Raw genomic sequence first — 16,803 nt, forward strand, 5'->3', positions numbered from 1 at the left:
CATTTATCATGATTTCATATGAACCCATGATGGCGATAAGTTCTATTATGGGCTAATCGTGATCATGGGGTTGCAACGGATTTACTATGGAATTCTTTAGTTAATTGTTTAATACTTTAGTGTGTGATGATTGCATGATATCTAGTATTGGTTGTGCATATTCGTCTTATGTGCGTCGCGAACATATAAGATAGGGTGTTAATCTCTTGTGAAGCGACGGTGGATCTTGAGATTTAGAACTTGCCATGCTAGCATAGGTTCATGTACGTTGTGCATGATTAGTGGGTAACTCTAATAGTTTTATTTGCCCTATGTAATCAAAAGGAATAACTTGTGCTTAAATCGTTGTGTTGTCAATTTCTGTAGACATATAGGAACTCAACATAATTGATGACTATTCAATTTCTATCTTAATTGTGGATGTTTGGTAGAATGGTATTAGTACAATGAAAGTTGGCTTTTATCAGTTTTGTGTTATTCGATTAATATCATCACTGTCACATGCTAAAGGTAATAACTATGGCTATAGAAGGAAGTAATAATGAAGTTGTGATCTCATGAGTGTTTTATTATTGATAAATTGAAGTGTTAGTTAAGTGGTTAATTAAGTAGTTAATTATAGTTAATATTTAATCAATAATTTTAAGTGTTATTATCTTAACATTGAGAAGTAATCATACATTGGTGAGTGAGTTAAATTAGACAATAACTTAGTCTGAGTCTCTGAGGGAACGAACTAGAAAGTATTCTATATTACTTGCGAACGCGTATACTTGCGTGAATATTAGTGCGTGATTTCGCCCTAACAATGAGTCCAAACGATTTCACATATCGGTAAACTTAAAATGAATTTAGCCAAACTTCCTTGTATTCCAACATAAAGGTTTTCCAAATGAATTCCTAAAAGATTGGATAGAGACGTAAGAGGCTAGTGGGACTAGTCCAGTCATGTAAGAGACTAGAGGGGCTAGTCTAATATTAGGTTGAAATACTGCCATAGGTACCTTAATGACTGAACAGAGGTCCGTACGGGCTGATCACCCATATTATACTTAAAAGATGGATATTCCAATCAAGGGTTCTTTGTTGTTAAGTAATGAAAGTAAAAGTTTTATGAATATTGCAAAAAGCGTTATGTTTTTCTTTTAATTCGAAGTTGAATAGTTGAATTGAATCTTCCTTAAAGTTCTGAAAATTTTGTTTGAGAACCCTGTCACTTTACTTTTATATTGATGCTCATAGATTAGAGCGATTTATATCTCAAAGTATGAAACTCTCTGAGAACCCTATCGATTGATCTTGAGAAACATTGGTTATACAAACTTGAATCTTAAAAGCTTTTGAAACCTTCCTTTGGAACCCCTTTCCTAGAAATTGATTGAATGCTGCCATCTAGTTTAATGGAATATAATGCCTCAGATATTGTTGTTATGTTGATATTTAGACCTATTTATATAGTTACTTGCTGAGCTCCTTTGCTCATTCATTTGTGTGATTTAACAATGGCAACTTAGAAATAAGATGGCCAGACTTAGACGCACCGCTCGCAAGAGCATTCCTAGAAGTCCCTATCGAGTCGTGGGATTTCAGATGCCAGATCAGGTAGATGTTGTGTGAGAAAGCGGAAATAAGTTGGTGGGAAGTGTAATAGTTGAATCAGATACTTTTGGTTTATCTGTTCTGGGTCCTCATTCCTAACCCCGAGTTTGAGGGTGTCACGGTTTGGTATCTGAGCTACAAGATTTAGTCCCTGAGACAAGTTAGGATAAAAGGGTATTTTCAGTAATTAAGTATTACGAGAGTGTTCAACTCATATAGAGTTGAGTTAGACCATTATGTATAGTCTAAGTAAAGTAAATAAGTTTAGGTGATAACTAGAGTTAGGGCATCAAGTCAGTTGTAGGTTTTATTTAACCCGAATGTTATTTCTTGGCTGTTGTTTTATGTTTTATCTCAGGACCCTGATAATGGTAGTGATGTTGATTCTGAGGATAGTTTATTACCGGGATCACCTGCGGAGCCCTAGTACATTAGTTCAGACCCTGAGGAGGATCCTTCTGAGGATAGTGCCCCTATGCCTGTTTCTCCCCTAATACCAGTACTTGATTCCCCAATGGTTAGGGCAGATTTTCCAGTACCTATGCCTGAATCCCCGGCCCCTGATAGAGTGTCTGTTGTGCCTGTACCTGCCCATGTTAGTGATAATTTGGCCCGAGACCGTGATTTTATGTTTTTTCGCATACCTGAGTTGAGATCTCTAGTTGACAGGTTGGCCCGAGAGTCTAGGCTGCAGATGTTGGTGCTAGAGCCCGAGTGGCGTGTTCGTATTAAGATGGTGGAGCAGGTGTCCCGTAGACACTTGGAGGAGGGACATTCTTGTAGTGATGCTGATGCCGAGGCACGCAGAGTTCATACGATAGTGCGTTGGATGCTTTCGGTGTTGAGGGAGGTTCTTGATTGCCATGTTTAGTTATGGTTGGGAGATCATACAGGACATCTGGTAGAGCCCGAAGTAGTAGTTGTTGTTGTATCTTTTAGCGCGGGTAGGCTTTGGGATACTTGGTCAGATGCCAGGATCCCTTTATGTTGTATTGTAATTTTGACTGAGTATTAATTATATCAGTAGTAGCTAGGTAGAAGTTAGGGGTAGATAGGGGGATATTTTCCAATTTTTCCTCTGTTTAACCCTGCTATATTGTTATATTTCATTTCCAGATCATTGTTGTACTCAAGCTATTTATCTATTTACCTTGTTTCCATATTATGGATCCCTGAGTTTCATAAACTATTTTGCATACCATATTTTCCAAGCAATTGTATTTAACACCTTTGTGATAATATACCTTATGTCATGTGAGAACCCTAACCGATGAGTGAATTATGTAGTAATAGGATTACATGCGCAAATGGGTAAAAACTTAAAACCCGTAAAATTATTCCTAAAAGAATCATTATTGTTATATATGTCGTGCAATCGTATTGCTAAATAATTTCTCATTAGGTTTACCAAATGACCACTTCACCAAATCGCCAAGAAGAAGAAACTCAAACTCAAAACCAAGAAATCCCTGTGATGAACCGACTTCTCTAACTCCTACAACAACCCCCAGCCTCAAGAATCAGAAACTTCAAACACTTTTAATCCATCCATCCCCCATAATTTGTAGGTTTGACCGTTCCAATTAAAGCCCAGTCTTGGTTAAGAGAAATGGAGAAAGCCTTTGAGTTAGAAAAAGTTAAGGACCGGAAAAAGATGAAGTATGCAAGTTATTATCTTAAGGATGAGGCTAATTATTGGTGGGAATCTACCAAAGCGTTGAAAGAATGAGAAGCTATTTTTTGGAAAACGTTTACTGAGTTAATCTTAGAGAAGTACTTACCGAGTTATATTCAAGATCAGTTAGAGATGAAGTTTTTGGATTTAAAGCAAAAGAATATGACTGTAGCGGAGTACGAAGTGAATTTTTCATAATTAGCAAGGTTTGTGCCAGAGTATGTGAATACAGTAGCTAAGAAAGCTAAAAGATTTTAACAAGGACTCAAGCCATGGATTCGTAGTCAAGTGGCTCTTCTCGAGATAAGGACATATGATGTTGTGGTACATAAGGCAATGATTGTAGAAGGAGAAAGAGAATAAACTAAAAGGGAAAATGCGGGAAAGAAGAAGAAGTTTGAGGATTTAGACCAAGACCAGGGAAGTTCCAAGTTTAGAAGAAAGTTTGGAAGGGATATAGGAAATCAAAATAACAAGTTCTAGAAGTTTAAGCCCAGAAATGGGAATCAAAAGAATCATGTTCAGAAAGCTGGACAATCAACAAAGGATAATAGACCCCAGATTCAGGAATATAAGACTTGTGGAAAAAGGCATCCTGGAAGATGTAATAAGCTCAATGTGACATGTTTCAAGTGCAACTAGAAAGGCCATTCCTCATCAGAATGCACGAGTGGTACGGGAAATGCAAAGATGACTTGTTTTAAGTGTGGGAAAGTTGGCCATTTGGCAAGGAATTGCAAGGAGCCTGTTCAGAAGGAAAATGTTCTTAGGATTGTTGGACCACAGTTTCCCCCAGCACAAAAGCTCATCCAAGGGCACAGACATTTAACATGACAATAAAAGATGCACTACAGGATGCAGATGTGGTAGCAGGTATGCTTGCTATAAATTAAACAGAAATCGAAGAGTTAATAGATTCTGGAGCTACTAGATCATTTATTTCTGAAAGTATTATTGATAGACTAAAGTGTGTTGTGTACCCTTTAGAATCCAATCTTATTATAGAAGTGGCAAATCAAGAACGAATTGCTGCCAATAGAATTTGTCCTAGTTGCGATTTTATTATAGAAGGACAGCACTTTTCTACTGACTTAATACCGTTTAAGTTAAGAGAATTCGACATCATTCTCGTAATGGATTGGTTAGAGAACCACGATGTGCAGATCGAGTGTTGAAGCAAAAAAGTGAAATTGAGAACCAAGGATAGAACTGAGGTGATATTTAAAGGAAAGAAGCAAGATAGGAAATTTCTAACGGCAATTCAGACAAGGAGATTGTTATGACAAGGATGTGAAGCCTATTTGGCTCACGTAAAGGATGTGGAGAAGGAATCCCTAAAGATTGAGGACATTCTTGTGGTTAAAGAGTTTCCCGATGTATTTCTCGATAAATTATCTGGACTACCTCCGGATAGAGAGATTGAATTCACGATGGATTTGGCTCCTAGAACGGAACCAGTTTCAAAAGCTCCTTATCAAATGGCACCCATTAAAATGAAGGAACTAGAGACGCAATTGCAAGAATTATTAGATAAAGGAGTTTTTCGATCGAGTGTATCCCCGTGGGGTGCACCAGTGCTATTTGTAAAGAAGAAAGATGGAAGCATGAGATTATGAATCGATTATCGCGAACTCAATAAGTTGACTATCAAGAATAAGTACCCTCTCCCGCGAATCGACGATTTATTTGTTCAGCTAAAGGGAGCTACTTGTTTCTCGAAGATTGATATAAGATCGGGATATCATCAATTGAAGATTAAGGCGGAAGATATTCCCAAGATAGCATTTTGAATATGATATGGACATTATGAATTCTTGGTAATGGCGTTTGGATTGAGAAATACGCCAGTTATTTTTATGGATCTTATGAATCGAGTATTTAAGAAATACTTGGACAAGTTCGTAATAGTATTCATTGATGATATCTTGATTTACTCAAGGCTAGAAGCAGAACACATGGAGCATTTGAAGATTGCTTTGGAATTTCTGAGGAAAGAGAAATTATATGCAAAGTTTTCAAAATGCGAGTTTTGATTAAAGGAAGTTCAGTTTCTTGGACACGTAGTCAATAGTAAAGGTATCAAAGTAGATTCTGCGAAGATTGAGGCTATTATGAATTGGAAAGACCAAAGATTCCAACAAAAGTGAGAAGCTTTCTAGGAATAGCGGGATATTATCGACGATTCGTTCAAGATTTTTCTAAGATTACAGTTCCACTGACTAAGTTGACAAGGTAAAAAATGAAAAATTTGTTTGGTCAGATAAATGCGAAGAAAACTTCCAAGAACTAAAGAAAAGGTTAGTTTCTGCACCAGTTTTGGTTCTACCTGATGAGAAAGGCGAGTTTTTGATATATAGTGATGCTTCATATAAAGGATTAGGTTGCGTGTTGATGCACCATAGAAAGGTGATAGCGTATGCATCACATAAATTGAAGCCGCACGAAAAAAAATATCCTACGCATGATTTGGAATTAGCAGTAATTGTGTTTGCCCTTAAGATTTGGAGACACTATTTGTACGGAGAGAAATGTGAAATTTATACGGACCACAAAAGCTTGAAGTACATCTTCACGCGGAAAGAATTGAACATGAGACAAAGGAGATGGTTGGATTTAATCAAGGATTACGATTGCACAATAAGTTATCATCCCGGAAAAGCGAATGTTATAGCAGACACGCTAAACCGCAAGGAAAGATTGAATATGTTAACTTCGTCTACAGAATTGATCAAGGAATTTGAGAAGTTGGAGATAGAGATGCAAATCCAGGAGATAGCAAATGAAGTGGTATATATAATGGCATTTTAGCAAGAGATTTTGGAAATTCAACATTGTCAGGAAGAAATGATGGACCACGAAAAGGATAAATTATAAAGAGATTAAAGCACAAAAGGATGGTAAAGAGATATACAATGTTTGTTCGCGTATTTGGATTCCTAATGTTACAGAGCTAAAGCACGAGATTCTACATGAAGCGCATAATTCAATATTTTCGATTCATCCTGGAAGTACGAAAGAGAACTATTGGTGGCCGAATATGAAAAAATAAATTGCCTAGTGGATAAGTAAGTGCTATATGTGTCAAAGAGTAAATGAGGAACATCAATGACCGAGTGGAATACTTCAGCCACTAGACATACCTGAATGGAAATGAGAATATATCACGATGGATTTCATGGTAGGATTACCAAAGACCAAGGCTAATCATGATGTGATTTGGGTGATTATTGATTGGTTGACAAAGTCAGCGCATTTTTTGCCAATCAACGAAAGATTCTCATTGGAAAGGTTAGTCAAGTTGTATTTGGACAAAATAGTGATGCATCATAGGATACCAGTAACTATCATGTCTAATAGAGATCCAAGGTTTAACTCAAGATTTTGGCAATAATTTTATGATCATTTGGGTATGAAATTGAAAAGGAGTACCACATATCATCCGAAGACAGACGGACAAGGCAAAAGGACTATTCAAATAATGGGAGATATGTTGAGAACCTGTGCATTGGATTTTAAAGGAAATTGGGATGATTATTTGCCGCCGATTGAATTTTCTTACAACAACAGTTATCACGCGAGTATTATCATATCACCGTATGAAGCATTGTATGGAAGAAAATGTAGATCTCCTACGTATTGGGATGAAGTTGGTGAGTGCAAGTTGTTGGGCCCAGAACTAGTCCAACAAACGGAAGAGAAAGTGGAAGTGATTCACTAAAGGCTGATAGCTGCTCAAGATCGATAAAGGAAATATGCAGACCAGAATCGAAAGGATATGGTATTCGAACCCCGAGATAAAGTGTTGATAAAGATATCTCCATGGAAAGGCTTATCCAGATTTGGAAAGAAAGGGAAGCTGAGTCCCAGATATATTGGACAATTCGAAGTGTTAAAGAAAGTTGGAAAAGTAGCATACGAGTTAGCATTACCTCCGCAGATGCAACATCTTCATAATGTGTTCCACATATCTCTTTTGAAGAAATATAATGCAGATACTAACCACGTAATCCAGTTGGAACCAGTGGAAATTCAGCAAAATTTGTCCTATGTGGAACAACCCGTACAAATTTTAGATCGTAAAGAAAAAGCGCTCTGAAATAAGGTTGTACCTTTAGTTAGAGTTGTGTGGAGAAATCCAAAAGTCGAGGTATCAACTTAGGAATTAGAAAGCGAAATGCAAGAAAAGTCTCCTCATTTGTTTTCTTAGACTAGATTCTGAGGACAAAATCCTTTTAAGGGGGGTAGATTATAATGATTGGGATTTTCGTGAAATATTTATATGAATAAAATATAGTCGTGTGTTATAGTTGTGGATTATGTAGATTTTGAGTATAAAATATTAATTTATATAATTTTCTGGCAGATGTTAAATTTCTGTGAAATAGTAATAAAGAATGGGCAAAGCCTTGTTCCAGTTTGATGAGTCAGCGAAAAGGGTTAAGTTATGATTATCGGGTCGTTAGGTAGAATGAGACCTATTATTCAAAGGATGGTTTAAATGAGATGGATTAAGATTAATAAAATTGAGGATTACAATAAATTATGATAAATGTGGAATCATCTGTGTGTTTCTGTGATTTGGATTCGTAATTAAAAAAGTTATATCTTTATTCGAATTATCGAGTAAATATTATACGCGTAATCAGTTATTAAAAAGGGGATTAATGTGTTTGAGTATACCAATGTGAAATATATTTAATGTTATTGGATGAATATATATCATTTTAAAGTTACGAGTATGGATCTGTGATTCGCGAGTTTTAAAATATTTTTCAGAGAATTTATTTGATTAAAATAAGGATTAACTGATCCTTATATATTTTTATCAAATTATTTAAATTTGATCAAGGTGCAAAATTTGTTTTATTATCTTTAGAATAATCCTAGTGACTTTTCAAAAACAATAATTCAATTTAATTTAATGTTTGGATATTTTAAAATGATTTTACATAGTTTATTTTTATTATTGGGGATTTATTTGTAAAATCCATCGAAATTAATTCATTCGCTCAAAAATTATTCTGAAAATACGGGGAGAGATCCAATTTTATATTCTGATTTAAAAATAAATTTTATGGCACTTTTTGGATTTTATAAAGCTATTTTTTATATTGATCATATTTTAGTAGTTTTATATTTAAAAAGAAAAGAAAACAGAATTGGGAAATTACCCTTTTGCACCTCCACTCCACCTTATATCTCTACCCCTCCTTTCTTTCTCTCATCCCCGTGTTTCATTTCTCAGCCTCTCTCTCTCTTTCTCTCTCACTCTCGAGTTCTCTCTCTCTACTCGGTAATTCTCTCTCAATCTTTCATGTTTTTTGACTGAAATTTGATCCCCAGCTCATGTTATACCTTATTCTTGCATTATATATATGTGTGTGTGGTTGTAAGTGTGTGTATCAGTATTTTTGGGGGGAGAAGCCCCATGCGGTTTCTTTATTGCTGCGAGTTTTGAACTCGATTTCTTGAAGGACTAGACTTGGTGATTGTTGCATGTTGAATTGGGGTTAGATTTTTAGAAGAAATCGGTGAGGTTTCGAGTCGGGGCCGATTTTGGAAATCCCGAACCTTTTTCACCACCGGCAGTGAACTCCGGTGAGCTAGTGATAGGCGGTGATGTGTAAACTGAGCCCTATTATTTATAAAAACTTATATGTTTACATGCATGTCAAAATTGTGTATCTAAGTTTGGGTTTTTGATTATGGTTTATGAATTATGGTTCGAGTAATTAAGGAATGGCTGTGTAATTAATCGAATATGTTTAAGATGTGATTTTCAAATTTTAAGAATTAAAATTATTGTTCTTATTCGGTTTTGAACTCAAATTTTTGGATCAACTCGGACCAATTTATGTATTTTGTGATATATGAAATGAACTATGTGCTAACGTGGATTTGTAGGTGATAAGTGTAATTTTCAGTTATAGAAATTAAAGTAAGTCTAGTTTAATGATAAATAAGGGATAGAGTTCCCTGATTTGAATTCGTGTTATACTTTGATTTAGTAAGTTTCTATGTGATATGTAGTAAGTCGACTTGCATGATACATTTTATAATATGTTGAAATGAAAATATTAAGTGATAATAAGTAATTGGTGAATCGATTGATAATGGTGTAAGTGAGTGTGTTAAAAGTTGAGCACTAGAACTGGTTATGATTGATTTTTGTTGAGAAAAAAGGATAGTGTATTTACGAATACATCATGCACGATTTTCGAAAAGAAAGTATAAAGATATGTATAAGAAGCGTAGTCGATATGATTTAATAAGATTTGGTGTCGGATTATGACATTATGTGATTACTTGTTATGTGTGAAGTATCGAATAATTCGGTGATATAAAGCGTAAAAACGTGTAACCTATTATGTGTTACGTGTTATATGGATATATAAGATAAGCGGATATTGCGATTGGGGTAGAAGTTAGACGTTCTAAGAAAGGTCGGGAATCGATCAAGTTTCTAATTAGGGTTTTGCTTTGTATTGTAGATTTGGAAAGCGGAGGCATTCATGCTAAAAAAGGGAAAGATGTCTTAGGTGGAAGTAGCTCAGGTTTCGTAAAACAGGAAAGCTTTTTGATGAAAGTAACTCTGCCTTCTATTATGAATTGATTATAGAGAGATTATTGATGCTATGCACTGATAGAATAAAGAATCTTTATAATACTTTTAATGATGCTTGTGATAAACCTGTTAGTGATCCTTGTGATAAACCTGTTAATCCTTGTGATAAACCTTAATAGTAACCCCTTGTTCCAAGTACTTATACCATGTTCTCATATTTTTTTATCTTATGATCCTTTGACCCTAGGAGAGTCGTAATAAACCTTTCATTTGTCATACCTTGTTAAGCTATATTCCTTTGATAATCATGTGTGCCTTGTTTATGCGTCATTCTTTGGAACTATCTTGATAAAAACCTTGTTATACCCTGTTTAATGTTTGATCATCTCCTTAACTTTCGATCCCTATTTGTTTCTCATTTGTTCACTTTCCTTGAATTCTTGAATTGTACTTAAGAATGGCTTTTGACTTGAATGAATCCAAACGATTTCACATATCGGTAAAGTTAACATGAATTTAGCCAAAATTCCTTGTATTACAATATAAAGGTTTTCCAAATGAATTCCTAAAGGATTGGATAGAGACATAAGAGGCTAGTGGGACTAGTCCAGTCACGTAAGAGACTAGTGGGGCTAGCCCAATATAAGGCTGAAATAATGCCATAGGTACCTTAATGACCGGATGGAGGTCAGTACGTGCTGATCACCCGTATTATACTAAAAGATGGATATTCCAATTAAGGATTCTTTGTTGTTAAGTAATGAAAGTAAAAGTTTTATAAATGTTGCAAGTGTTATGCATTTATTTTGATTTGAAGTTGAATAATTTGAATTGAATCTTCCTTAAAGTTCTGAAAATCTTGTTTGAGAAATCTGTCACTTTACTTTTATATTGATGCCCATAGCTTAGAGCAATTTATCTCCCAAAGTGTGAAACTCTCTAAGAACACTATCGATTGATCTTGAGAAAATTGGTTATACAAACTTGAATCTTAAAAGCTTTTGAAACCTTCCTTTAGAACCCCTTTCTTAGAAATTGATTGAGCACTGCCACCTAGTTTACTAGAATAGAATGCCTCATATATTGTTGTTATGTTGATATTTAGACCTGTTTATATAGTTCCTTGCTGAACTCCTTTGCTCATTCGTTTGTGTGATCTAACAAAGGCAGTTAAGCAATAAGATGGCCAGACTTAGGTGCACCACTCGCAAGAGCGTTCCTGACGGTTCCTATCGAGTCGTGGGATTTCTGATTCCAGATCAGGTAGATGATGTGTGAGCAAGAGACAATAAGTTGGTTGGAAGTGTAATAGCTGAATTAGATACTTTTGGGTTATCTGTCGGTTCCAAGTCGGAATCGAAAATTTTGGTTTTTGTAGTGAATTGATTTGCCATGTGGTCAAATATTGTAATAGTAGGGCTAAACTTTAGGAGTAGAAATTTTAATAATGCATTGATTGCTTTTTTTCTTCACCTTAGCTATAAATACATGGCCTTGGTGAATGTAAAACTTGCAGCAAGCATACTAATACATGCTCTCTAACTCCCTCCGATTATCATTCTTTCCCTCTCAGATTTAGTAGCCCCTTCAAATATTATTAAAGCTAGTATATTAAAACACATTATCAGCACGAAGCCCTGCCGAAACTGAGAAGGTATAATTTTAATTTAAGTATACATATATATGAGTAGACGAGGTTACACCCTCTACATATAATTTAAATATATATGACTAGAGTAGACGTGGTTACACCCTCTACTAATAATTTAAATATATATGGCCGGAGCACCGCCTATTAAAATTATTTTACGGTACCATTTAATTTTGGGTAATACCGAAGTATAGTGGGAGCCTTAATTTATAAAAATTGCATACTTATCGGATAATAACCTTTTGCCCATAACAAACTTATGCAGGATTGTCCACTTTAATTTATTATTGGTCGGAGATAAACTGCATACGCAGACATCCGTATGGCGGGTGAAATCCATTTGTTATTTTATATATAGATTTGTTTATAATATCAATGATAATAATGATATATACATTGATTATTGCATACTTGTTAACACACTCGATTAAGTAGGAGTTTATGTAATATTTACATTGATGAATTAAAATTTAATAATTTTCATGTTAATTCAGATTTAGTATGACAAATATTACAAGCTTGTCGTTCGTTGCCTTGGACATTTCTTGCGATAATTATTTATCATGGGTAAAAGATGTAAAGTTGTATTTGGGTTCAAAGAAATTAAGCGACACAATAAAGGCAGAAAATAAATCCACGATTCAAGAAAAATTTAACTCTATAATTTTTCTCCGACACCACATGCATGAAGATTTAAAATCCGTGTACGTAGAAATCGAGGATCCCTTTCTTTTATGGGAAAATCTAAAGGATAGGTTCGATCACCAGAAACTAGTTTATCTACCTGCAGCTGAAAATGATTGGGCTAATTTAAGACTTTAGGATTTTAAGAGTGTCCGAGCATATAGCTCTGCTTTGTTCAAAATAAGTTCTAGGCTTATTATGTGTGGTGAGAAAGTTACGGAGAAAAGAAAAATCGATAAAACACTATCAACTTTTTACCCCAACAATATCAACTTAGCAGAGATGTACAGGGAGCGCAAATTTACTAAGTTCGGGGATCTTCTATAAACTCTCGTCGTTGTTGAACAGAATCATAAATTGGTGATTAAGAATCATCAATCCCGTCCAACAGGATCTGCCCCATTACCTAAAGTAAATAACATGTCAATTCAGCTGAATGTACGTGGAAAAGGGTATAGAGGTGGACGGGGCCGAGGTCAGTACCGTGGACGAGGTCGGAGCCATGAGCATTTTCGTCCATATAACAACTCTGTTCACCGGAAGTGGCAATCTGAATCACAGAGTAAAAGAAGGGCACCACGAGGGGGAAAAATTGAAAATATTTGATATAGGTGCGGCATGGATGGGCACACGTAATTGTCATGCCCCAAATCATCTTGTGAATCAATACCAATCTTCTCAAAAATCAAAAGAGAAAATGGTAGAACAAATTTTGCTACCAATAACATAGATGATTTTATGAGAATCACAACTGGAGGAATAAGCATTAACGGTCCGAATGAACCTAACTAAACTCTTCTATGGGAGGCTGAAGATTAGTTTTATATAATTACTATAGTAGTGTGTATTGTGTGCTTTATTTTGTTTGAACTATGTTGTGTGTTATGTTCTTATCAAATAAATTATCTTTTTTAATTATATACAAAATGGATTCTAAAGATATATGTATTGCTGATTATGGTACAACTCATACGATTCTACAGAACCGAGAATTTTTACCCAAATAACCAAAATCGAAGCTCAAGTCGGAACGATTTCCGGTGTATCTAATATAATCGAAGGTTTTGGAAAAGCTAGTTTCATCCTACCTAATGGTACATACATACACATTCTAAATGCATTATATTCTAGTAAGTCTACTAGAAATCTTCTTAGTTTTAAAGATATCCGACTCAATAATTTTCACATCGAAACTACCTCTGAGGCTAATAGAGAATATCTTCTTATTACTTTCGCTAATCCTAGCAACAAGAAAATATTAGAAAAGTTTCACTCACTTTCCTCAGGATTATATATGATGAAAATTAGAACTATTGAGTCACACAATGTCATTGCTTCCAAACTCATAGTTCCAAAATCTTTTACACTTTGGCATGAAAGATTAGGTCATCCTGGTGTCTCTATGATGCGTCGTATTATAGAAAATTCTGCCGGTCATCCTCTTAAAGATTTTAAAGTTCTTTCCAACAATGACCTTCCATGTTCAGCATGTTCTTTAGGAATACTGATTACTCGACCATCCCCTACTAAAGTTCAGCTTGAAAGCCCAACTTTTCTAGAAAGGATCCAAGGCGATATATGTGGACCTATACACCCACCATCTGGCCCATTTAGGTACTTTATGGTATTAATCGATGCCTCAACTAGATGGTCTCATGTTTGTCTTCTCTCAACTCGTAATGATGTTTTTGCAAAATTAATTGCCCAAATAATCAAACTATGAGTTCAATTCCCAGATCATTGCATCAAGTCAATTTGTTTAGATAATGCAGGTGAATTCACATCTACAACTTTTGTCGACTATTGCATGTCAGTAGGAATCCCAGTTGAACACCCAGTTCCTCATGTACATACACAAAATGGGTTAGCCAAATCCTTTAGCAAAAGACTTCAACTTATTGCAAGACCGCTATTGTTAAAAGCAAAATTACCTACATCTATTTGGGGTCACACAGTACTTCATGCTGCTAATATTATTAGGATTAGACCAACTTTCTACAACCAACATTCTCCACTACAACAGGTACTTGTTCAAGTTCCTAATATTTCTCACTTCAAAATTTTCGGAAGTGCTGTATATGTATCGATTGCTCCACCACAAAGATCGAAGATGGGAGCTCAAAGAAGAATAGGTATATACATTGGTTTTGATTCCACGTCTATAATTAGATATCTGGAGCCTCTAACCGAAGACTTATTTACCGCAAGATATGCAGATTGTCATTTTGACGAGTCTATGTTTCCTCCCTTAGGGGGAGATAAACATTCAAATAAAGTTAATCCTGGCATAACATGGAATGCATTAGGATTATATTTTCTAGATCCACGTACCCGTCAATGCGAACGTGAAGTTAAAAGAATTATTCATATGCAAAATATCATAAACCAAATGCTTGACGCATTTAACGATTCTAGAAATATAACTAAATCTCATATACCTGCAGTAAAACTCCAGCTAGAATAGATATACCAATTCAAAAATCAGATACAAAAGAATTGGTTACAGAATCAAAGCCATGCCTGAAGCATGGTAGACCGGTCGGTGCAGAGGATGTTGCACCACGAAAAAGAAAAATTAAAAAAATTGCCTCAGAAGTGGCACATGCTCCAGAAGAAGAAAATACCCCTGAAGTGGTATTATCTCCTGAAGAGATTCCAGTCCCCGAAGATACGAGATTAAACAGTCATAAAATTTCAATAAATTATGTGCATGATATAAAATTATGGAATCGAAGTAAAGCCATAATCGATGATATATTTGTGTATTCTGCGGTATTGGATTTCGACATAAATTGTGATCCTGAACCACAAAGTGTAGATGAATGCCGTCGAAGAAAGCACTGGCCAAAATGGAAAGACACGATCCAAACAGAATTAGATTCATTGCGTAAAAGAAAAGTATTTGGACCTGTTCTCCAAACACCAATTGGTGTGAACCCTGTTGGGAATAAATGGGTATTCATAAGAAAATAAAATGAAAAGAATGAAATTATGAGATATAAAGCCCGACTTGTAGCACAAGGGTTTTCTCAAAGGCCTGACATTGATTATCAAGAGACATACTCGCCAGTGATGGATAGAATTACCTTTAATTTTATATTAGGTATGGCATCTAAAGAAAATTTGGAAACATGTCTTATGGACGTCGTTAATGCATACCTATATGGTTCACTCGATAGTGAAATTTTTATGAAAATCCCAGAAGGTTTAAAAATGGATGAGTTCAAGAAACCTCATCATATATACTCCATTAAACTTCAACGATCATTGTATGGACTGAAACAGTCTGGTCATATGTGGTATAACAGACTTAGTCATTATTTATAAACGAATGAGTATATTAGTAACCAAATTTCTCCATGTGTTTTTATTAAAAAATCACAATCTGGTTTTGTGATTATTGCTGTATATGTCGATGATTTAAACCTTGTAGGAACAACTACAAAGGTTGATGAAGTTGTCATATACCTAAAGACAGAGTTTGAAATGAAAGATCTTGGAAGGACAAAATATTGGCTTGGTATACAAGTTGAGCACTTGTCATCAGGAATTTTCATCCACCAATCTACATATACAGAAAAGGTTTTGAACATATTTTACATTATTAAATCTCATCCATTGAATACTCCAATGGTGTTTAGATCTTTAGAGCCTGATAAAGATCCATTTCGACCACGAGAAGATGATGAAGAAGTTCTCGATCCTAAAATCCTATATCTCGGAGCAATTGGTGCACTTATGTACCTTGTAAATAATACAAGGCCAAATATTGCATTTGCTGTGAATTTATTGGCTAGATTTAGCTCTGCTCTGATGGACAGGCATTGGAATGGGATCAAGCATATATTTCATTATCTTCGTGGAATAATTGATTTTGAGTTATTCTTCCTGAAAAACTCAACATTTCAGTTGATTAGATATGCAGACGCTGGATATTTTTCGGATCCTCATTTGGCAAATCACAAACTGGATATGTGTTTACATATTACGGTACATCCATTTCCTGGAAATCTACGAAGCAAACTACAGTGGCAACCTCAACAAATTGGATATGTGATTCATGAAGCCAATAGAGAATGTGTCTGGTTGCGGTCTATCATCAAGAATATTCGTTAATCATTTGAATTACCAGACATCACTAGAAGTCCTACCGTTATGTTTGAGGATAACACTGCATGCATTAATCAACTCAAGGAAAAATATATCAAAGAAGACAGGACGAAGCACATTTTACTAAAATTCTTCTACACTCATGAGCTTCAAAAGAATGGTGAAATTGATGTACAATAAATTTGGTCATATGACAACCTTGCTGACTTATTCACGAAATCATTACTGAATTCAACCTTCGAGAAATTACGACAGAACATTGGAATGCGTCGACTCAAGAATTTGTTTCAACAAAATTCAGAGAATGATTAGTTTTTCCAAGGGGAGATTGTACTCTTTTTCCTTCGTCAAAGTTTTTATCCCACTCGGTTTTTCTTTGTTAAGGTTTTAACGAGGCAGTCTATGATCCATACCACAATGATTATCAAAGGGGAGTGTTGTGAATTGATTTGCCATGTGGTCAAATATTGTAATAGTAGGGCTAAACTTTAGTAGTAGAAATTTTGATAATGCATTGAT

General features: G+C 35.2%; 1 protein-coding gene across 1 annotated transcript; it reads left to right on the top strand.

The window, feature by feature from the left end:
• Positions 1 to 12,610: 12,610 nt before the first annotated feature.
• Positions 12,611 to 16,290, top strand: LOC141674400 (uncharacterized). Its single transcript, XM_074481109.1, has 4 exons — positions 12,611 to 12,806; positions 13,947 to 14,306; positions 14,630 to 15,103; positions 15,608 to 16,290. The coding sequence occupies exons 1-4, from the start codon at positions 12,611 to 12,613 to the stop codon at positions 16,288 to 16,290; spliced, it is 1,713 nt and encodes a 570-aa protein (XP_074337210.1).
• The last annotated feature ends 513 nt before the right edge of the window (positions 16,291 to 16,803 follow it).

Source organism: Apium graveolens, chromosome 7 (genome assembly GCF_009905375.1).
Source record: "Apium graveolens cultivar Ventura chromosome 7, ASM990537v1, whole genome shotgun sequence".
NCBI lineage: Eukaryota > Viridiplantae > Streptophyta > Magnoliopsida > Apiales > Apiaceae > Apium > Apium graveolens.